Source organism: Hemibagrus wyckioides, linkage group LG11, assembly GCF_019097595.1.
Source record: "Hemibagrus wyckioides isolate EC202008001 linkage group LG11, SWU_Hwy_1.0, whole genome shotgun sequence".
In the NCBI taxonomy this organism is placed as follows: domain Eukaryota; kingdom Metazoa; phylum Chordata; class Actinopteri; order Siluriformes; family Bagridae; genus Hemibagrus; species Hemibagrus wyckioides.
In genome coordinates, this window is record NC_080720.1 from 3,163,352 (window position 1) to 3,185,809 (window position 22,458).

General features: G+C 38.8%; 2 protein-coding genes across 4 annotated transcripts in view; both read right to left on the reverse strand.

Moving 5' to 3' along the window:
• Positions 1 to 15,176, reverse strand: part of chd1l (chromodomain helicase DNA binding protein 1-like) — a 31,607-nt gene extending 16,431 nt beyond the window's left edge. For all 3 annotated transcript variants that reach the window (XR_009206133.1, XM_058403994.1, XM_058403995.1), the window contains exons 1-11: positions 15,023 to 15,176; positions 13,403 to 13,512; positions 11,349 to 11,455; positions 9,454 to 9,565; positions 9,309 to 9,340; positions 8,565 to 8,646; positions 6,943 to 7,105; positions 5,763 to 5,918; positions 5,431 to 5,523; positions 4,794 to 4,890; positions 1,401 to 1,474 (exon numbers count right to left, since the gene is read on the reverse strand). Coding sequence is in view for 2 of the 3 variants with exons in the window: in XM_058403994.1 (XP_058259977.1) it covers positions 1,401 to 1,474; positions 4,794 to 4,890; positions 5,431 to 5,523; positions 5,763 to 5,918; positions 6,943 to 7,105; positions 8,565 to 8,646; positions 9,309 to 9,340; positions 9,454 to 9,565; positions 11,349 to 11,455; positions 13,403 to 13,512; positions 15,023 to 15,116 (1,120 nt within the window). In the remaining variant the exon portion in view is untranslated. The remainder of the gene's footprint in view (positions 1 to 1,400; positions 1,475 to 4,793; positions 4,891 to 5,430; positions 5,524 to 5,762; positions 5,919 to 6,942; positions 7,106 to 8,564; positions 8,647 to 9,308; positions 9,341 to 9,453; positions 9,566 to 11,348; positions 11,456 to 13,402; positions 13,513 to 15,022) is intronic.
• A 101-nt stretch (positions 15,177 to 15,277) lies between these two features.
• On the reverse strand, positions 15,278 to 21,813 carry sft2d2a (SFT2 domain containing 2a). The gene is made up of 8 exons (XM_058402211.1): positions 21,518 to 21,813; positions 20,953 to 21,042; positions 18,573 to 18,658; positions 18,422 to 18,503; positions 17,038 to 17,073; positions 16,763 to 16,821; positions 16,641 to 16,670; positions 15,278 to 15,936 (listed from the first exon to the last, which is right to left on the reverse strand). Exons 1-8 carry the CDS (start codon positions 21,584 to 21,586, stop codon positions 15,873 to 15,875), a joined length of 516 nt encoding a protein of 171 aa, XP_058258194.1. The 5' UTR covers positions 21,587 to 21,813; the 3' UTR covers positions 15,278 to 15,872.
• Between the last annotated feature and the right edge of the window lie 645 nt (positions 21,814 to 22,458).

Genomic DNA, 22,458 nt, shown 5'->3' on the forward strand with positions numbered 1-22,458 from the left:
CACAACACACTGCACCACGTTACACAACACAACACACACTGCACCACGTTACACAACACAACACACTGCACCACGTTACACAACACAACACACTGCACCACGTTACACAACACAACACACACTGCACCACGTTACACAACACAACACACTGCACCACGTTACACAACACAACACACACTGCACCACGTTACACAACACAACACACACTGCACCACGTTACACAACACAACACACACTGCACCACGTTACACAACAACACACACTGCACCACGTTACACAACACAACACACACTGCACCACGTTACACAACACAACACACTGCACCACGTTACACAACACACACTGCACCACGTTACACAACACAACACACACTGCCTCTTCAGCTATGTTTTGGAGTTTATGTGAAAAAAAAAAAAAGGCATCGAGATTTTCCTTTCCTATACGCTACAGACGTCTGACAGTTTTCCGGGAACCGCACTCTCTCTCTTTCTTCCACAGACGATTTTACTTCAAACCTTCTTGAAGTCAATAAGACAAAAAAAAAGTTCAGTTGCTGAGAAACCAGAGAGCGTAAAAACCCCTCTTCTGTCCTGAAGATGTCAGAAAAGAAAAATGTACTTCCTTATCTCAGTTCTTCTTCCTTCACTGAGAAAGATAGCAGCAAGCTCATGAATATTAATGAGGAGTCAGAAAGGTCTCTGTGACAAGCTCTATAATAATTTACTCTAAAAGCAAATGATTAGATACTGAAGTTACTAATGAGCATTGTAATTACCACTTTATAAATATTAATAAGCAGTGGGCGTGTCTCAGTGTATAAAACAAGTTTGTAAAATAACTGATTAAAAAAGGTTTTGGTTAATAATGGGAACTACAATTCTGCCTTATGAATATTAAATTAGCAGTGGGCGGGGCTCAGTTAAAAGAGATAGAAAAGGGTACAATAATTGATTTTAAGTTACCAATATATTTTGAGATACTGCTTTATGAATATTAATTAGTGGTGGGTGGGTCTCTGTAAAGAAACATAAAAAAGGTTGGATTTTCAAAAATACAAGTTATAAATTTGTACTGAAGTACTGCTTTATGAATATTAATGAGCAGGGGGTGGATCTCAGTAAAAAGACAGGGAAAATAGTGGTACAATAATTTACGAAAGAGGAATCTGTACCTGTAAAATCCATAGTAAAAATTATTTTATAAATGTTTAGGAATAATATAAAAAGCCTAAAAATAATAAGATAATTTAATCCTGGAGCATTTTCCAGACTTTTAACTCCATAAACCAGATGATGTTTAAATGAAACCCAAATTGTCATTGAAGCCTCCAGGATATTGGCATCTGTGTATTGATGTATACTGTGGTTGTGTGTGTGTGTGTGTATGTGTGTGTGTGTTACCTCTGTACTCTAGGTAGTCCTGCACAATATCCAGCATCCTGGTCATCTGAGAGAACATCAGAATGTTGTGACCCCTGAAGTCAAACACATAAAATATTGTTCTTTTGTACACACCAGATAAACCCTGATAATAACAACACTGCTACACAGATTACAGATTTAAAGAGTTTATAATCCTAATTTCCTCTGAATCAGGCCAGAACTCCTGACACCTAATTGGTCTGATGCTAGATCTTTCATTGTGTTTGTACCACTTCATTGTGAAAAAGAACTGAAATCATGTAACAAGAGCCCCAAAAGGTTTTTTTTAAACCAGGGACTGAAAAAGGAAGAGAAAAGTCCACAGTATAGAAGAGAAAAAGGTGAGACGCCAAACACAGACTGAAAACTCGCTTCAGCAAGCAATAAGTCTATATAAATACACAAGTAGATAATATCACTAGTGTTCACTTACACACTCACTCACTCACTCACTTACCCCCTCACTCACTTACTCCCTCACTCACTCACTCAGTCACTCACTTACCCCCTCACTCACTCACTTACCCCCTCACACACTCACTCAGTCACTCACTTACTCCCTCACTCACTCACTTACCCCCTCACTCACTCACTTACCCCCTCACTCACTTACTCCCTCACTCACTCACTCAGTCACTCACTTACCCCCTTACTCACTCACTTACCCCCTCACACACTCACTCAGTCACTCACTTACCCCCTCACACACTCACTCACTCACCCCCTCACTCACTCACTTAGCCCCTCACTCACTCACTTACCCCCTCACTCACTTACTCCCTCACTCACTCACTTACCCCCTCACTCACTCACTTACTCCCTCACTCACTCACTTACCCCCACACTCACTTACTCCCTCACTCACTCACTTACCCCCTCACTCACTCACTTACCCCCTCACACACTCACTCACCCCCTCACTCACTCACTTAGCCCCTCACTCACTCACTTAGCCCCTCACTCACTCACTTACCCCTTCACACACTCCCTCACTTACCCCCTCACTCACTCACTTAGCCCCTCACTCACTTACCCCCTCACACACTCACTCAGTCACTTACTCCTTTATTCACTCACTTACTCCCTCACTCACTTACTCCTTTATTCACTCACTTACTCCCTCACTCACTTACCCTCTCAATCACTTACCCCCTCACTCAATTACCCCCTCACTTACCCCCTCACACACTCACTCAGTCACTTACTCCTTTATTCACTCACTTACTCCTTTATTCACTCACCCTCTCAATCACTTACCCCCTCACTCACTTACTCCCTCACTCACTCACTTACCCTCTCAATCACTTACCCCCTCACTCACTTACCCTCTCAATCACTTACTCCCTCACTCACTCACTCAGTCACTTACTCCCTCACTTGCTTACTCCTTTATTCACTCACTTACTCCCTCACTCACTTACTCCTTTATTCACTCACTTACTCCCTCACTCACTTACTCCTTTATTCACTCACTTACTCCTTTATTCACTCACTTACTCCCTCACTCGCTTACTCCTTTATTCACTCACTTACTCCTTTATTCACTCACTTACTCCCTCACTCACTTACTCCTTTATTCACTCACTTACTCCCTCACTCACTTACTCCTTTATTCACTCACTTACTCCCTCACTCACTTACTCCTTTATTCACTCACTTACTCCCTCACTCGCTTACTCCCTCACTTACTCCTTTATTCACTCACTTACTCCATCACTCACTTACTCCGTCACTCACTTACCCCCTTACTCACTCACTTACCCCCTCACACACTCACACACTCACCCCCTCACTCACTCACTTAGCCCCTCACTCACTCACTTACCCCCTCACTCACTTACTCCCTCACTCACTCACTTACCCCCTCACTCACTCACTTACTCCCTCACTCACTCACTTACCCCCTCACTCACTTACTCCCTCACTCACTCACTTACCCCCTCACTCACTCACTTACCCCCTCACACACTCACTCACTCACTCACCCCCTCACTCACTCACTTAGCCCCTCACTCACTCACTTAGCCCCTCACTCACTTACCCCTTCACACACTCCCTCACTTACCCCCTCACTCACTCACTTAGCCCCTCACTCACTTACCCCCTCACACACTCACTCAGTCACTTACTCCTTTATTCACTCACTTACTCCCTCACTCGCTTACTCCTTTATTCACTCACTTACTCCCTCACTCACCCTCTCAATCACTTACCCCCTCACTCAATTACCCAATCACTCAATCACTCCTTTATTCACTCACTTACTCCATCACTCACTTACTCCCTCACTCACTCCTTTATTCACTCACTTACTCCATCACTCACTTACTCCTTTATTCACTCACTTACTCCCTCACTCGCCTACTCCCTCACTCGCTCACTTACTCCTTTATTCACTCACTTACTCCATCACTCACTTACTCCTTTATTCACTCACTTACTCCATCACTCACTTACTCCTTTATTCACTCACTTACTCCCTCACTCGCCTACTCCCTCACTCGCTCACTTACTCCTTTATTCACTCACTTACTCCATCACTCACTTACTCCTTTATTCGCTCGCTTACTCCCTCACTCGCTCACTTACTCCTTTATTCACTCACTTACTCCCTCACTCTCCTACTCCCTCACTCGCTTACTCCCTCACTCGCTCACTTACTCCTTTATTCACTCGCTTACTCCCTCACTCGCTCACTTACTCCTTTATTCACTCGCTTACTCCCTCACTTGCTCACTTACTCCTTTATTCACTCACTTACTCCCTCACTCGCCTACTCCCTCACTCCCTTACTCCCTCACTCGCTCACTTACTCCTTTATTCACTCACTTACTCCCTCACTCGCCTACTCCCTCACTCGCTTACTCCCTCACTCGCTTACTCCCTCACTCGCTCACTTACTCCTTTATTCACTCACTTACTCCATCACTCACTTACTCCCTCACTCCCTTACTCCCTCACTCACTTACTCCCTCACTCGCTTACTCCCTCACTCGCTTACTCCCTCACTCCCTCACTCGCTTACTTCCTCCCTCACTCGCATACTCCTTTACTCACTCACTCCTTCACTCACTAACTCTCTCACTCACTCTCTGGCTCTCTCACTCACTCACTCACTCACTCACTCGCACACTCACTCGCACACTCCCGTATAAACTTGCTTGCTCTTTGGCTTACTAACTCGCTCCCTCCTTCCCTCCCTCCCTGACTCACTAACTTGCTCCCTCACTCACTACCTCCCTCCATCCCTCAGATGTTTGAGAAATTACTGAATACGTGTGGACGACTATCCAAGATCAGTAACCTGTGTGTTAAAGAACTGTGATAAAGTTTAATAGATACTGTTATGACAATTAACTCAGAGAGACTTACTCCTCCTGCAGGTGGGGAAGCATCGAGTCGAGCAGAGAGAGTTTCCCACTCGCCTCCACCAAGTGTTCCCCTATCTCAAATGGCTCGGGCTCCACGCCTTATAGAGAGAGAGAGAGAGGTAGAGAGAGAGAGAGAGAGAGAGAGAGGGAGACAGAGAGAGAGAGTTGTCGTTTTACATATTAAACCAGCAATGGGGGACATAAAACAATTACATTAGAATTAATTATTGCCCTCTGCTGCCCATGAGATAAATTACAATTGCAATAAAAGTTGTCCTTTCTGTTTAAATTAGTGTGCCATATGAGGAAATGGGGCGGGGTTGAGCAGCTGGAGCCGAGCTGTGTGGGCGGCGCTAACACTATGAGGTGAGGAAAATGTTAGCAGGAGTTTGAAAGAAAGAAAGAATCTCACTATTCTTCTAATCTGTCTCTATGGTCATCTTCAAAATTATTGACCCCCATTGAAGAACAGTTCAAATTTTACATTCTAAATCTAGAAAAATCTTACTTCTTGCATGCATCACATCATTTATTCTCCATCTTCAATACAGGTGTCTATCATACTAAACTGTAAACTATTATTAATAACAGTCTCAATCAGGTATATGAGAAAAGTAGAGAGTTGAGTTGGCCGTTACCGTCGAACAGGTAGGGGTGGCCCACACACTTCCTGAGCTGCATCAGAGTGTTCAGGAGCCGGGTATTGTTGCCCTGATCGCGTCGAAAAACAGCTGAAAAACACGGCATGAATTTGTGTCCTACATTCATTTCATCTCAGCGTGATGGCTTTAATTAAGCATTAATCAACAAAATCAATCATTTTCCATAATAGGAATATTTGTTCATGAATATTTATCATTAATAGACGCTACAATTATATGTGATTTTATGCTAATTAGAAACGTATCAGATTTTGTTGCTGTGCTACTGTGTGTGTGAGTGTGTGTTGGTGTGTGTGTGTGTGTCTTACTCATGTCCTTCATCAGAATGGCTTTGTAGTACTTCTTCTGGAGAGCAGACATCCCGTGAAACAGCACCACCTCGATTTTCTTCGGCAGTTCCGTCTCCACCTCGGCCTTCACCCTGCGCAGCAGGAAGGGCTGGAGAACCTGGTGGAGCTCCTTAGCTGCACACACAGGCAGAAAGGAAGGAATAATTGGGGATGTGGTAGCTTAGAGGTGAAGGTGTTGGCTTACTGCTCAGAAGGTTGTGAGTTCGAATCCCAGATCCACTAACGCTGCCACTGCTGGGCCCCTGAGCAAGGCCCTTAACCCTCAATTGCTCAGTTGTATAAAGTGAAATGAATTGTAAGGGCATCTACCAAATGCCAGAAATGTAAATGAATAAAAATCATTATGTCATGCCATGCTAGAAAAATTAGCAAAAACAGATTAGCGCAGAGTTACTCAGAGTTGATCAGCATTTATTGAAGAGTTTTATTCTTCTTATACCAAAAAAATGTATCAACAATTAATTTTTTTTTATTAAGAAATGCAACATACCTTTTATCCTTTTATAGTAACATTCAGTATTAGTTAGTTCCTGTTCCTATGGCTTACAGTTGTTATGTTATAGCTGTTATGTTACAGCTGTTAAATAACTGCGGTTATGTTATAGCTGTTATGTTACAGGTGTTATGTAATAGCTGTTATGTAATAGCTGTTATGTAATAGCTGTTATGTTATAGCTGTTATGTTATAGCTGTTATGTTATAGCTGTTATGTTATAGCTGTTATGTAATAGCTGTTATGTAATAGCTGTTATGTTATAGCTGTTATGTTATAGCTGTTATGTTATAGCTGTTATGTAATAGCTGTTATGTTATAACACTCGTTCTAACACCAGGCACTCTTTTCTTCTCACTTTCTTGAAATTAAGACAAGAAACCGCCACATCTTTACTTCTAACTGCTACAAAGTGCTGACACTAGAGATTCCTTTTATAAACAAACATCTAAATACAGAAAACTTCACTATATCATATTATATTCTATTACTTTATTTAAAAGAGATAAAATATTATAAAAAAAAATATTAAAACATTAACACTCAATTCATTTGCTTTACTCTGATCAAAAAAATGTAAACATTGAACTCTTGTTGTGTCTACAGCGTGTAATTATCAGAAATGTTTAAATGATGATGTAATACCTTTTGAGCTTTGAGTCTGTACATCTGCATACGTGTTCACAAACTCCGCTGTAGCGTCGGGTGGAAAAATATTGGGCTGGATGAAGGTGAGGAGCGAGTAGACCTCCTGCAGGTTATTCTGGATTGGAGTTCCAGTTAGCAAAAGTTTGAAGTCCGCAGAGAACTGACATCAGAAAGAGGGGGGAAATGGACAATATACACTAATCAGGCATAACATTATGACCACCTGACTAATATTGTGTTGGTCACCCTTTTTGCTGCCAAAACAGCCCTGACCCGTCGCTGAGGTGTGCTGAGGTATCTGGCACCAAAATGTTCCTTGCAGCAGATCCTTTATGTCCTGTAGGTTGCAAGGTGGGGCCTCCATGGAGACTTACAGGATTTAAAAGAATATTTTGGATAGATACTGACCACTGCAGACCAGAAACACCCCATAAGAGCTGCTTTTTTCTAGATGACCACTCTGATCCAGTGGTCTAGCCATCACAATTTGGTCCTTCGTCAAACTCGCTCAAATCCTTACGCTTGTCCATTTTTCCTGCTTCTAACATCAACTTTGAGGACAAAATGTTCACTTGCTGCCTAATATATCCCACCCACTAACAGGTGCCATGATGAGGAGATCATCAGTCTTCACCTCTCACTGGTCATAATGTTATGTCTGATTGGTGTAACTTTTTATAACCATGCTAGTTAAATAAAAGATGCGACTGGGGTCTCATTAAGAACGCATCGCACATTACACATGTAATGGTTTGTCATGAAAAATGCGATAAAGAATCAGAAGAAACCGGGAGCTTACACAGACGAGATACTACAAGACAAACCGGTGTGAAAATAGATCTGACTTTAAAAGTCCTGTGTTTTTAGCTGTTTTTCCTATAATCTGTTAGAAGCACTTCACTTAAAATGAAAAAGTACCCTTACTTTACTAAAAATACAGAGAGGAAAACATTCACTTCACAGACACAAGTCCACAAGGGTGCCAATACTTTAATATGCTGAATACAGTGGACCCTCGGCATACGAGTGCCCTCCCTTATGAATTTTCACCTTAAGAATTGATATTTTGAAAGAAATTTGCATCAACATACGAAGCATTTCTTGCATATGAACCGAACCTAAGTCGTGCGTATGTCTGGGAGCCATTCACAACTTGTTAGCATCAGTGGAAAGCTGAACGAACCGAGTTTACGGATTTGTTTTCAGTCAGTGAAAGCTGTCAACCCACGAACCAGCGTTGCCTTCGGCATGTGTTCAATAGCTAGGTGATTTTACGGGCGTTTTTTGTTGACAGATCGGTGGTGTGGGTGCGCTGTTCTATTTTTAGCCCAAGCTTGGTGGCACGACTTCCTGTGAGGAGCCTTGACATGGAATGCTTGGCTTGGGTCAGTTCTTTGTAAGCAGCCGTACAGTTTACATACGCTGAGTACTGGGAATATTGGTCATATTTCTGGGCGGATTATCTGCATTTACATTATTTCTGATGGGAAAATCCAATTCACAGTACAAATTTTCACCTTAAGAACTTTATTCCAGAACGGAATAAATTCCTACGCTGAGGTTCTGCTGTATTATGAATTTGATATGTCTTTCTTACAAATTCTACTTTCTACACTCACCTCTGTAAGGGTTTGGTGAAGCTTAGAGAATTCATTCTTCACCCGTTGAGCCTCGTCCACAACCAAGATACTCCATTTCCACCTGAAAAAAGTAAAGTAAGAAGAAACGAATTACACAACTGATTTTATATTGATCTATTTAGAATTATAAAATACACAACAGTCCAGAGTAATGGAGAGTGTGGGAAAGAGGTAAAGAAGCGAGTGCAGGCAGGTTGGAATGGGTGGAGAAAGGTGTGTGGAGTTCTGTGGGATAGAAAAATATCAGCAAGAATCAAGGGGAAGATGTACAGGACAGTGGTGAGACCGGCCATGCTGTATGGTTTAGAGTCAGTGTCACTGAGACAGAGACAGGAGTCAGAGCTGGAGGTAGCAGAGCTGAAGATGTTGAGGTTCTCTTTGGGAGGGACACGGTTGGACAGGATTAGGAACGAGTACATCAGAGGGACAGCTCATGTTGGACGATTGGGGGACAAAGTTAGGGAGGACAGATTAAGATGGGTTGGACATGTCCAGAGGAGGGAGAGTGAGTATATTGGTAGGAGAATGTTGGACATGGAGCTGCCAGGCAGGAGGCAAAGAGGAAGGCCAAAGAGGAGGTATATGGATGGAATAAATGAGGATATGAAGCTAGTGGGTGTAAGTGTTGAGGATGGAGAAGATAGGGATAGGTGGAGAGAGATGATTCACTGTGGAGACCCCTGAAGGGAAAAGCCCAAAGAAGAAGAAATTAAAATAAAATACCTTTTTAGTGCTGGTGCATCATTATGGCATATCTAGGAAAAAGATCAGAAGAAGAGAATAATGAAGGAGAAATGTTTTTATGCAGGAAAAAAAGGGACAAAAGGATGAGAAAATATAATCCTGTCATCCAGCTTGGTATCTCGACCTCGTAATGAGACAGGAAGATGTGGAAAGGTTTCTTCTCCATGTTTCTGAGAATCTCGGCTCTTTTGTGTTTATCGCCTTTGTACCACACCACAGACAGGCTGGGGGAGAAACTGAAGCATGGGGGAAAGTGAAAGAAAAAAGAATAATTAATAATAATTAAGAGTTAATTATAAATATTTTTACATGTTAGAAAATATTTGTATGATTAACCAAAAACCAAAGCTAAGAAAAGTTCATGTAAGCAAATTTCTGTTAGCTTTTCCTAGCTAATCTGATGGAAAGTAGCCAGCTGTAGCTAGCCTGAAGTAATTTCCCTTAGTATTCCAGGACAGAAAAAGAAAATTAATTTAATGGATAATTTAATAATAATTAATAGAATTACTTCTAAATATTTTAGCTAAATAACTTACCTCAGACTAGCTTGTGTTTGCTTTCCTTAGCTAATCTGAGCTATTTTACTTTGGCTTTCCTTAGCTAATCTGAGGTAAATTACTTTGGCTTTCCTTAGCTAATCTGAGGTAAATTACTTTGGCTTTCCTTAGCTAATCTGAGGTAAATTACTTTGGCTTTCCTTAGCTAATCTGAGGTAAATTACTTTGGCTTTCCTTAGCTAATCTGAGCTATTTTACTTTGGCTTTCCTTAGCTAATCTGAGGTAAATTACTTTGGCTTTCCTTAGCTAGTCTTAGCTAATATATGCGAGCATTTGCTTTGTGGTCTCAGGTAATTTCCATAAGAAGAATTACCAACAACTCTGAGGTCATTTACACTAGCATTTGCTGTCTAGTCTGAGCTCATTTATTTTTGCTCAGATTGCCCTAGCTAATCTGAGGTAATGTGTTGTAATGTATGGACTTTATATTGGCTAGTTTGTCTAATGATTTGTTTTGTGGTCTGAGGTGTCAGGCATTAGCATTCCCTATCCAGCCTGACATACCTTACCATGGTAACATGAGGTCATTTACCTTGGCATTTGCTAGCCAGTGGGTCTTTTAACTTAGTTTTCAGTAGCTGGTCTGAGATGATTTACATTAGCATTCCCCATTTAGCCTGAGATAACTTATCTCTGTATTAGCATCCTTTAAGTAGTTTGTGGTAATTTATGTTAGTTGCCAACTGGTTCGAGGGCATTCAAAGTAGTATTTGTTAGCTCTAACTTGCTATCTAGTCATAGCATACATAGAGAAGATGAAATTATTTTAATTTGCATAACTACATTTTAATACAATTCAACAGCGCTACATTAGAGCGATTTGTGGTAATCTGAGGCAAAGTAGTAGTAGTACTAGCTAGTCTGAGGGAATTTACCTTAGCTTTCTCCAACTAGTTTCAGGCCATTTACCTCAGCATTTGAGGTGGCATGTAATATGAAGTAATTTACTTTAGCTTTTCCTAGTTAATCTGAGGTAAAATAGATTTGAATTTTCTATCTAGTCTGAGGTAAAGTGGGTTTGTATTTTCTAGCTAGACAGAGGGAATTTACCTCAGCTTCCTACAGCTAGTTTGAGGTCAGTTACATTAACACTTGAGGTGCAATATGAGGTAATTTACTCAGGATTTTCCTAACTAATCTGACGTAAAGTATTTTTGTATTGTCTAGCTAGTCTGAAGGAATTTACCTTAGCTTTCTCCAGTTAGTTTGAGGTCATTTACTTTGGCATTTGAGGTGCAATATGAGGTACTTTACTCAGGATTTTCCAAGCTAATCTGAGGAAAAGTAGATTTGTGTTTACTAGCTAGTCTGAAGTAACTTCACTACAGAGTCTAATGTAGGTCTTCATCCAATAGCTGGCCTGATAGCATTTAGATTGTTTAGCATTTTCTATGTAGTCTGAGTTATAATATATGCTATTTTTCTTATACATAAGAAAAATCTAGCAGGACCACACATTACCGCGTTATCTCATACATCCAGTTGTCTACAGTCGTCAGAGGACAGAGCACCAGAAAGGGCTTTTTCGTGCGGAGATGTCCTTGAGCGTACACCATCAAGCTGATGGCCTGTGGAAGAGAAGAACATGGCGGACACACACGACACATCATTAAAGCACAGTGCTCTGATAGATTAAACAGTCAGGAAGTTTTCCTTCACGGTTAAAGAGGAATTCGGGGGAATCAGTGGTGATGAAACAGAGTAGTGATTTTCCGCTAACATTCTTATCTTTCTTTTCTATAATTTACATTAGCTTTCCAAAGCTAGTCTAGGTTAGCATGCAGTAGGTAGTCTGAGGTCATTTACATTAGTTTTCCCCAGCTAATCTGACATCATTTTGGTTAGCTTCCCTCATATCTGATTTAAGTTTCAGTTTCATTCATGTTCACTAGCTTGTCTATGGAAATTGTCTGAGGTAATATATGTTAGCATTCCAGTCAGAAGTAATTTACATAAGGTTTCGCTAACTAGTCCGGGGTAATTTAGGCTAGAATTTGCTTTGTGGTCTGAGGTCATTTGCTTTTGCTTTCTGTACCTAATCTGAGGTCATTTACATTTAGCATTCCCCATCTAGCATGACATAGCTTTCCCAGACTAACATGAGGTAATTTACCTTGGCGTTTGCTAGCTAGTCTGAGATCATTTTACTTGGCTTTCACTAGTTTGTCTGAGGTAATTAACATTAGCATTCTCAATCTACAGTGACATAACTTACCTTGTCCTTTTACTAGCTAGTCTGAACTAATTTAACTTAGCTTTTTATTATCTAGGCTGAAGTAATGTTGATTTGCATTCACTAGCTAGTTAAAGGAAACTTGTGTTTCTGTAAAGTAATTTACTTTAGCATTTGCTATGTAGTCTGAGGTAATTTAAGTTAGCTTTAAGTCTAAGCTTTAAGAAAACTAAGTTTTCTTAGCTAGTGTGAGGTAATTTGCCTTAGCGTTGTTGAGCTAGTTTGATTTACTTTAGTCTTCCGTAACTAATCTAAAGTAATACAGGTTTGTGCTTGCAAGCTAGTCTGAGGTAATTTACTTTGGCTTTCCTTAGCTAGTCTGAGGTAATTCATGTGAGCATGAGGTAATTTTCGTAAGATTTCTTTACCTACTCTGAGGTCATTTACACTAGCATTTGCTATCTAGTCTGAGTTAATTTTACTTCGGCCCTCCCTAGCTAATCTGAGGTAATGTTTTGTAACGTATGGAATTTATATTGGCTAGCTTGTCTAATGATTTGTTTTGTGGTCTACGGTGATTTACATTAGCATTTTCTAACTAATCTGAGGTAAGGTAGGTTTGTATTTGCTAGCTTCTTCAAGGTAATTTACATTAGCATTCCCAAACTAATCTGAGGTAATGAAGGTTTGTATTTGCTAGCTTTTTTGCGGTAATTTACATTAGCATTCCTTGTCCAGCCTGACATACCTTACCATGGTAACATGAGGTCATTTACCTTGGCATTTGCTAGCTAGTCTGTGGTCTTTCTGAGTCGTTGGTTTGAGATCATTTACATTAGCATTCCCCGTAACCTTTCTTTGTATTAGCATTCGGTAACTAGCTTAAGGTAATTTACGTTAGTTGTCGCTAACATGTTCGAGGGCATTCACAGTAGTATTTGTTAGCTCTAACTTGCTATCCAGTCTGGGATAATGCAGATTAGCTTTTGTTTACTAACTGCTCTTTTAATATACAGAATTAGCATACATAGAGAAGATGAAATTACTATAATTCGCATAAATAAATTTGAATAAAATGAAACAGCGCTACATGAGAGCGATATGTGGAGTAATGTCATCCTCAGACAGTGTTTGTTGGGCTCAGGTGTGCTGGAAGCTGAGACGGAGTTAAAACCGTGAACTGTCTGACCCTGATCTCTGCGTTTCTCATCTATTCTGGTCTTTGACGCTGTGTTACATGAGACAAGTCTGCGTCCCGATGTCTACGGCATCTCAATTACGGGAAATAACACAACCCTGTAGATGCTGAAGTTACTGTTATAAAAACATCCGAATTACTGACCTGACAGGTTTTACCTAAACCCATTTCATCCCCCAGGATGCAGCCTCCCAGAGTCTTCATACAGTGAGTGAGCCACTGCACACCATGCAGCTGGTACGGCCTCAGCGTAACTGCAGAAGAAGAAGAAGAAGAAGAAGAAGAAGAAGAAGAAGAAGAAGAATTAAAATACTTAGTGAAGCGTTTCATTCGGATGTAATTTACATTTGCTTTTCCGATCTATTCTGTGGTAATTTAGGTTTGAGGTAATTTGCATCAGCTTTTCCTACCTAATCTGAGGCATTTGTTTTGTGGACTGAGGTCATTTACTTTTGCGATCCCTACTCAATCTGAAGTAATGTAGGTTTGTATTTGCTAGCTTCTTTTGAGGCAATTTAAAAAGCGTTCCCTTTCTAACCTGACATAAGTTGGCTTTTCCAAGCTAACATGAGATCTAACTTGGCATTTGTGTTTGGTGTGGAGGAACTTCACAGAGTCCTGACCTCAACCCCATAGAACACCTTTGGGATGAATTAGAGAGGAGACTGCAAGCCAGACCTTCTCGTCCAACATCAGTGTCTGACCTCACAAATGCGTTTCTAGAGGAATGGTCACACTCCTAAACCTTGTGGAAAGCCTTCCCAGAAGAGTTGAAGCTGTTATAGCTGCTAAGGGCGGGACAACTCCATATTACATTCATGTGCATGTAAAGGCAGACGTCCCAGTTTTGGCCTGGCTCACAGTCTCCGCTCTAATTCATCCCAAAGGTGTTCTATGGGGTTGAGGTCAGGACTCCGTGTAGGCCAATCCAGTTCCTCCACACCAAACTCACTCATCCATGTCTTTATGGACCTTGCTTTGGTAACTGGTGTGCAGTCATGTTGGAACAGGAAGGGGTCATCCCCAAACTGTTCCTACAAAGAGCATGAAATTGTCCAAAATGTCTTGGTATGAAGCTGAAGCATTAAGAGTTCCTTTCACTGGAACTAAGGGGCCGAGCCCAACCCCTGAAGTCAATGATTTGGAGGGGTGTCCCAATACTTTTGGCAACAAGTTGTGTCAAACAATTTACTATATACAGTTTACTATAATTTCAGATATAATGGTTAGACTTTTATTCTTCTCCTTCTTATTTTTTTTTACTACTTCAGCAGCCCTCCACAATCCCCGCCCATATTCACGAAGCTCCGCCCCAATATGTAAATTAGCCTGTACAGTGACTGACTGTTTGCTCATTTTAAAAACAAATACTCCAGACCGGAAGTACATTTTCAAAACTGGTTTTCTTAACGATTTATCATATTTATTTATATTTATATTCAGGTTCTACACAACTTTCAGGTTGTTTGTATACAAAATGAATGAAAGAAAAATCGACTTCTGCGGCTTTAATACACACAGCAATATATAGTCCAAGTATTCGATACCAAATATTATCTCACTATAAACTGATTATTAACCCAATAACTCCTTACTGTGCTTCAAACTATAACCTAAATAAACATAAATAATGCCTTTATATTTATTCCAACGTGAATAAATCTGTAATTTCCCAGGATGTTATTATGATTGTAGCTATGCAACACGAAAAGCGGTCTAAATGAATGAAATATCGCCAGCTTTTTCTTTCTATTTCTCACACACCTCTTAGTCCCCATTTCCAAAAGTCACTCTCTTTCACTTCCGACTCTTCTTTCTCCTCTATTTCTTTCTGAACCGCCTTGAGAAACCTCGACATTTTCACACAAAACTTTTCTGCTTCCTTACTGCGCGCCACAAACGACTACACTTCCGTGTGTGGGCGTGGCCAAGCAGAAACGGACCAATCACCACGCTGGGATTGCGCTTTAACTGCGGGCTGGGTGTTATTTATCAAAATAAGAGAACGCAAGCGTCGAATAATAATAATAATGTTTAATAAAGTTATTTTTATTTACACACATATATATTTTCATTATTACACACGTCATATGCAATTTTTTATTTAAGTCGAGCACGTTTTAATAATTTTCAATACTGTTGACAAGATATAAGTCCCGCCCACTCTGCTAGCGAAAAGTGTAACATGGCATAAATATGACAAAAAATATTTATTTTATTTTGTTTGTTTACAATATTGCACAGCAAAATTGTACTAAATAAACATTATTTGCATTAGGTAATGCACTTGTAATAGTTTCAGATGAAAAGAATGACAAAACAAACTCCCCCAAAAGTTAATACAGAAAACAACGCTCCGTTCACTGGATTTAAAGATCTACTAGATCTCTACTAAACAGAACAGAAGAAGGATCCCAGACACCAACACAATCCTATTTTCTTAGCTTGGAATTCTTTCACCTTTTTTTTTTTTAAAAAAAGGCAGAAATAAAACCGGTTGATCACGTGTTCTCCGTATTTAGCACAAGGTACGACGTGATATTTTTAGCCGTCAATAAGCTCGTGAACACGTGAGTCCTGCTTCGATCTTGTGAAGAAGAATCCTCAGGGACAGTCAGTTTTTCTGACATCTTATACACATTTTGAACATCATGGAAAAGAACTTCAGTATGGCATCTCTATTAAAGCCAGAGAGAAAGAGAAAGAAATGAGTTAATGACGGATAAATGCAAAGATTTGTGGGATATTCTACACATCGGACTCATCTTTCATGCTGAACTTCACCCTACCATTATTTTTTACCTCCATTATTTAACCAGTAGGAAAAGTTTTCCTGCGCTGGTGTACTGAATAGTATTTGCACCACTGGGACTCTAACCTTCAAATTATAATACAGGCAACTTTATACCTAACTGTATATTAAGTGTATACATATATTCAAGTTATTACACAAATATCATTTGAGCTACAAGTTTAAATCCACATCCCAGGATCATTATATACACTATATTGCCAAAAGTTTTGGGACACCCCTCCAAATCATTGAGTCAAATGAAAGTCCAAATCAAAGTCCAAATCAATCCTCCATGTCTTTATGGACCTTGCTTTGGTAACTGGTGTGCAGTCATGTTGGAACAGGAAGGGGTCATCCCCAAACTGTTCCCACAAAGAGCATGAAATTGTCCAAAATGTCTTGGTATGAAGCTGAAGCATTAAGAGTTCCTTTCCCTGGAACTAAAGGGCCGAGCCCAACCCATGAAAAACAACACCTGAATGATTATATATATATATATATATATATATATATATATATATATATATATATATATATATATGTATGTATATATATATATATATATACACCAAATAAAAGTGAACAAACCTCGCAAATGGGATGTACGAGAGTCCATACCTGTAACCAAAAACACACAGATTGTTGTAAAGCTGTTCATCCCGTTATAACGCAGTGATAAACATTACAAGCTGAAACGTTCACACACTCACCAAGTGAAGGCGATGACTTGCAAAATAACAAACAGCAACGTCAGAGCGAAGATCTTCCACTGTGGAAAAGACGAGGCATTAAAGACAAATTTCAAGTCCAATACAGATACAGTTCAGACCATCTGAGAAAACGAAGGTGTTTTTAGCAAGTCTAAAATTCATCCATACATAAAACAAAACACTAGGAGAGATTTTAGATTAAATAAATAAATAAATAAAGAAAGAAAGAAAGAAAGAAAGAAAGAAAGAAAGAAAGAAAGAAAGAAATAACTGACCCAAAATGCTGCGCACAGTGTCAACACCAGGCACACCTACAGACACAATACAAAATATCATCAAGAAGAAATCTATAGTGAGTTTAATCAGGTTTATTTCAACAAAATCGCTAAATAAAACCCTCATGATTCACACCACAAGTCTCTATAAATTAATGTTGTGTCCCAGATCACCTTTTTACACTTTGCACTAAAAGTATATCCTCTTTTTGTGAAGAAAAAGTAGAGTGTGGAGCAGAAGAGCAGGAGGTAAGTACTTATAAATCGTATTAATTAGATAGTTATTATAGTATAGTTAATTATTTAGCTCTTATAATTTAAGTTATAATGACAGCTAATTTAATCATACACGCAATTTACTATTCCTTTGATTTCCATCGTGAATTCATTTATACTGCTGATATTTTATTTCATACAACTGAGGGTTAAGGGCCTTGGTCAGGGGCCCAGCAGTAGCAGCCTGGTGGATCTGGGACACAACCTTCTGATCAGTAACCCAACACTTTAACCTCTAAGCTACCTCTTCCCCACCACACTGAACAATCACAACCCTTCTCCTAATATTACCTGAAAGAGTGCGAACATCTACACTTTGAAAATCTTCCAGAAAAAGTAGACTATCTGTCTGTCTGTCTGTCGTGCTTGCACTTACCTTTCTTTCATCCTCTTTCCTTCCTCCTTCCTTCCTTCCTTCCTTCCTCTTTCCTTACTCCTTCCTTCCTTTGTCTGTCTGTCTTCCTTCCTTCCTTCAGCATATCTGCACCCCTTCTGCCTTATAACAACATTTCTTTCTTTCTTTCTTTCTTGCTCTTCCTTCCTTATTTGATCTATCTATCTATCTATCTATCTATCTATCTATCTATCTATCTATCTATCTATCTATCTATCTATCTATCTATCTATCTATCTATCTATCTATCTATCTTCCTTCCTTCCTTCCTTCCTTCCTTCTTTTGTCTGTCTGTCCTCCTTCCTTCCTTCAGCATATCTTCAGTCCCTACATGTGAGAAACCTAATGAAGTGGGAACCTAATGGGAGCCTTTCCAGTGGAGCAAATTAAACCCTATAGTCTCCTATTAAGGCTATAAAATCAGATTACATTCCTCTAACATACTCATTTGTGAGAAAATGTGCCCACTGTGGTGCTTCTATAGTAGAATATTCACGAGTTAGGTCCATACCCCTCAAGATGCCCCTAGATTTTTTCCCCCCTCCACTATATGTACACGTCAGCATTATTCTGCCCTGAGGGTGCACAAACTTTTGCACCTAACAGTATACACAATTCAGTATCAAGAAGAGATTTAATCATCTAAGCAGGGTTTTAGAAGATCTGAGGATCATCGAGGCTCTAACGCCGGAGAAGGTGATGAAACCAACTCACGAGCATGACCACCGTCGCGACCACTCTGGTTTTGTCGAACATCCTCTTCAGCTGCTTCTTCGGCCCCATCAGAAACAAAGTGCTGCAGAAAAGAGTCTCGGTTATTCATCTCCATGGTGACGAGGGGACGAGTGAATAAGCGCACACTCACCTGGCCAAGGAGCAGATGTTCCCGAAGGTGTAAAAGACGATGAAGAGGATCAGGCCTATCCTGGGGATGAACAGACAGCACACACCCTAAAGCACAGAGGAACCAGTTACTTCTCACTTAAATCTGTTTCATTAACGATTACATAACCAGAGCGATCCTGAATTCTGATTGGTCAGAAAGTGTTTGATTAATTTTCTGTAACAGCAGATTTAAGTAGATTTAAGTAGAATTTGAATACTTTAGCATTTCTATAGCAACGGCTCAGTCAAACTTGCATTGTGGCCCATTCACATCAACATTGTGTGTGTGTGTGTGTGTGTGTGAGAGAGAGCTTTCTGTGGGGAGTTGTGTATTGAATAATACTCTCCGGTGTTTATAATGATTTATAATCCCACTCTGGTGTTTATAATGATTTATAATCCCACTCTGGTGTTTATAATGATTTATAATCACTCTTCGGTGTTTATAATGATTTATAATCCCACTCTGGTGTTTATAATGATTTATAATCACTCTCCGGTGTTTATAATGATTTATAATCCCACTCTGGTGTTTATAATGATTTATAATCCCACTCTGGTGTTTATAATGATTTATAATCACTCTTCGGTGTTTATAATGATTTATAATCCCACTCTGGTGTTTATAATGATTTATAATCACTCTCCGGTGTTTATAATGATTTATAATCACTCTCTGGTGTTTATAATGATTTATAATCCCACTCTGGTGTTTATAATGATTTATAATCACTCTTCGGTGTTTATAATGATTTATAATCCCACTCTGGTGTTTATAATGATTTATAATCACTCTCCGGTGTTTATAATGATTTATAATCCCACTCTGGTGTTTATAATGATTTATAATCACTCTCTGGTGTTTATAATGATTTATAATCCCACTCTGGTGTTTATAATGATTTATAATCCCACTCTCTGGTGTTTATAATGATTTATAATCCCACTCTGGTGTTTATAATGATTTATAATCCCACTCTCTGGTGTTTATAATGATTTATAATCACTCTCTGGTGTTTATAATGATTTATAATCACTCTCTGGTGTTTATAATGATTTATAATCCCACTCTGGTGTTTATAATGATTTATAATCCCACTCTGGTGTTTATAATTATTTATAATCACTCTTTGGTGTTTATAATGATTTATAATCCCACTCTGGTGTTTATAATGATTTATAATCCCACTCTGGTGTTTATAATGATTTATAATCACTCTCCGGTGTTTATAATGATTTATAATCACTCTCCGGTGTTTATAATGATTTATAATCCCACTCTGGTGTTTATAATGATTTATAATCCCACTCTCTGGTGTTTATAATGATTTATAATCACTCTCTGGTGTTTATAATGATTTATAATCACTCTCTGGTGTTTATAATGATTTATAATCACTCTCTGGTGTTTATAATGATTTATAATCACTCTCTGGTGTTTATAATGATTTATAATCACTCTCTGGTGTTTATAATGATTTATAGTCACTCTCTGGTGTTTATAATGATTTATAATCCCACTCTGGTGTTTATAATGATTTATAATCCCACTCTGGTGTTTATAATGATTTATAATCCCACTCTGGTGTTTATAATGATTTATAATCACTCTCTGGTGTTTATAATGATTTATAATCACTCTCTGGTGTTTATAATGATTTATAATCACTCTCTGGTGTTTATAATGATTTATAATCACTCTGTGGTGTTTATAATGATTTATAATCACTCTCTGGTGTTTATAATGATTTATAATCACCCTGTGGTGTTTATAATGATTTATAGTCACTCTCTGGTGTTTATAATTATTTATAATCACACTCTCTGGTGTTTATAATCATTTCCTTCCTCTCAGTTTCTTCCTCTTACCGTCTCAGGGAGTTTTTCCTTGTCACAGCCACCTCAATCATTAATACTGTTAATAAGAATTAACAATTAAACTTATTACAATTAATAAGTTTAAAGCTTAATCATTAAACTGAACTGTGAGAGGTTCAAGCACATGGTGTTACGGCTTCTAGCCAATCAGATTTGAGTATTCAGATCATCATTCTAATTAAGGATCAGTGAGATTTTGAAATATAATGGTACTAAAGGTTCCTATTTATTAAACAGCCCACGTTTAAGAGTCGACTCAACTGATTCATCCGAATCGAAAAGAACCGATTCGTCACTGAATCGAACCTGAGCGCATTTTTCTTAAGCGACATTCCTCAGAGCAGGTCGAACCGGCAACACGGCCCTGCCTCATTCCCTCCGAAATGTCAGAGTGAAAACCTTCACCTAGACTCTTTATTTAAACAAAAGCTACGTCATCAAATAATAAAAATATACATTAGATTATATTTGCAGATACGAACCAGAACGGAGCAGAGGACCCCGATACCCATGCACACGGCGAATCCTCGAACCCGCGAGCGCCATGACAACGTGGACGCTTCATTCACTGTCTAGAGAGAGAGAGACAGAGAGAGAGAGAGAGAGAGAGAGAGAGAGAGAGAGAGAGAGAGAGAAGGGGAGAAAGACAGAAAACAAGAGAGAGACAGAAAGAGAGAGAGAGAGAGAGAGAGAGAGAGAGAGAGAGAGAGAGAAAGATCTAGTTTTACTCACATTATTCTCAGGAGAGACAGGATATGATGCAAAAATAAACTCTTGAAATAAATGTATAAGGATTTTAAAATGACAATCTTTCTGTTTCTGAAAACATTCATTAAAGCAGGTGAAAGTTCATGATTAAAGCAGAATCGGAGTAAATCACGCAAATCTTCATAAATCAGAACTTTTCCTCTAACTCTACTGCGCCATGGCTACAACGTGGACCATTTTAGTAAAAAAAAAAAAACTTTTAGGTTTATTTCCTCAGTGGAAATTATTTTGGAGAAACTTCGATCCAGGTGCTGTGATGATTCCTGATAAATCATTTACCTCGATGATATTCGGTGTGCTGGTGGTGTTTCCGTCTCTTCCGCTCAACACCGCCCTTAATTTATCCATAAAGCTCCAGGTTAAACCCGCAGCACGCGCAGGACTTCTCTCTGATCACGGGAAAAGCTTTCTCGGGAAAAAAGTGGGACGTGTCTGAGAGTCAGGTGGAGGATGGTGATGGTGATAGCAGTGACATGTACTACACCTGAAAAAAGACGTCAAATCGACACACACACACACACACACACACACACACGTGGCGCCACACAGCGGTAATTAGCGGGTAATTCTCCATGCACGCTTTGCCTAGGTCACAGGTTACCAAGTGTGTGTGTGTGTGTGTGTGATCCTAGACAACTTAAACTTATTTAATAATTTAAATAAATAAATAAATAAATAAATAAATAAATACAAACATAAACAAATAAATAAGCAAATAAATACATAAGTAACAAAAAAAACCTCCATCAGAATAACAGGACTATTTGTTTATTTTGTTTCTAGTTCGATTTTTAAATGGATTTTTTTTTGTAAAAAAAAATTTTTTAGATCGTTTCTTTTATTTTCATTTATTAAATAAAATAAAAATGCATTTAGTAATTATTATCTTAATAGATAATTAAAACAAAACAAACACCTGTACCAATTTATAAACTTACATTAAAACAGAACGTGAATTAAAATCTTTGCATACTAAGTAGTACACCTTACGATGAGAAATGCTCTGTTTATTATATCCATAAATAAATAAATAAATAAATAACAAAGAAGCAGTAAATGGTTTACTATTACTTTTTAACTGAAATTATTATATTGGGTTTTTATTTAAAAATAATTTAAAAAAAAATAAATATAATTGATTGTACTGTTATAATCAATGCAATAATAAATAAATAAATAAATAAATAAATAAATAAATAAATATCACGCGTGCTGCTTCA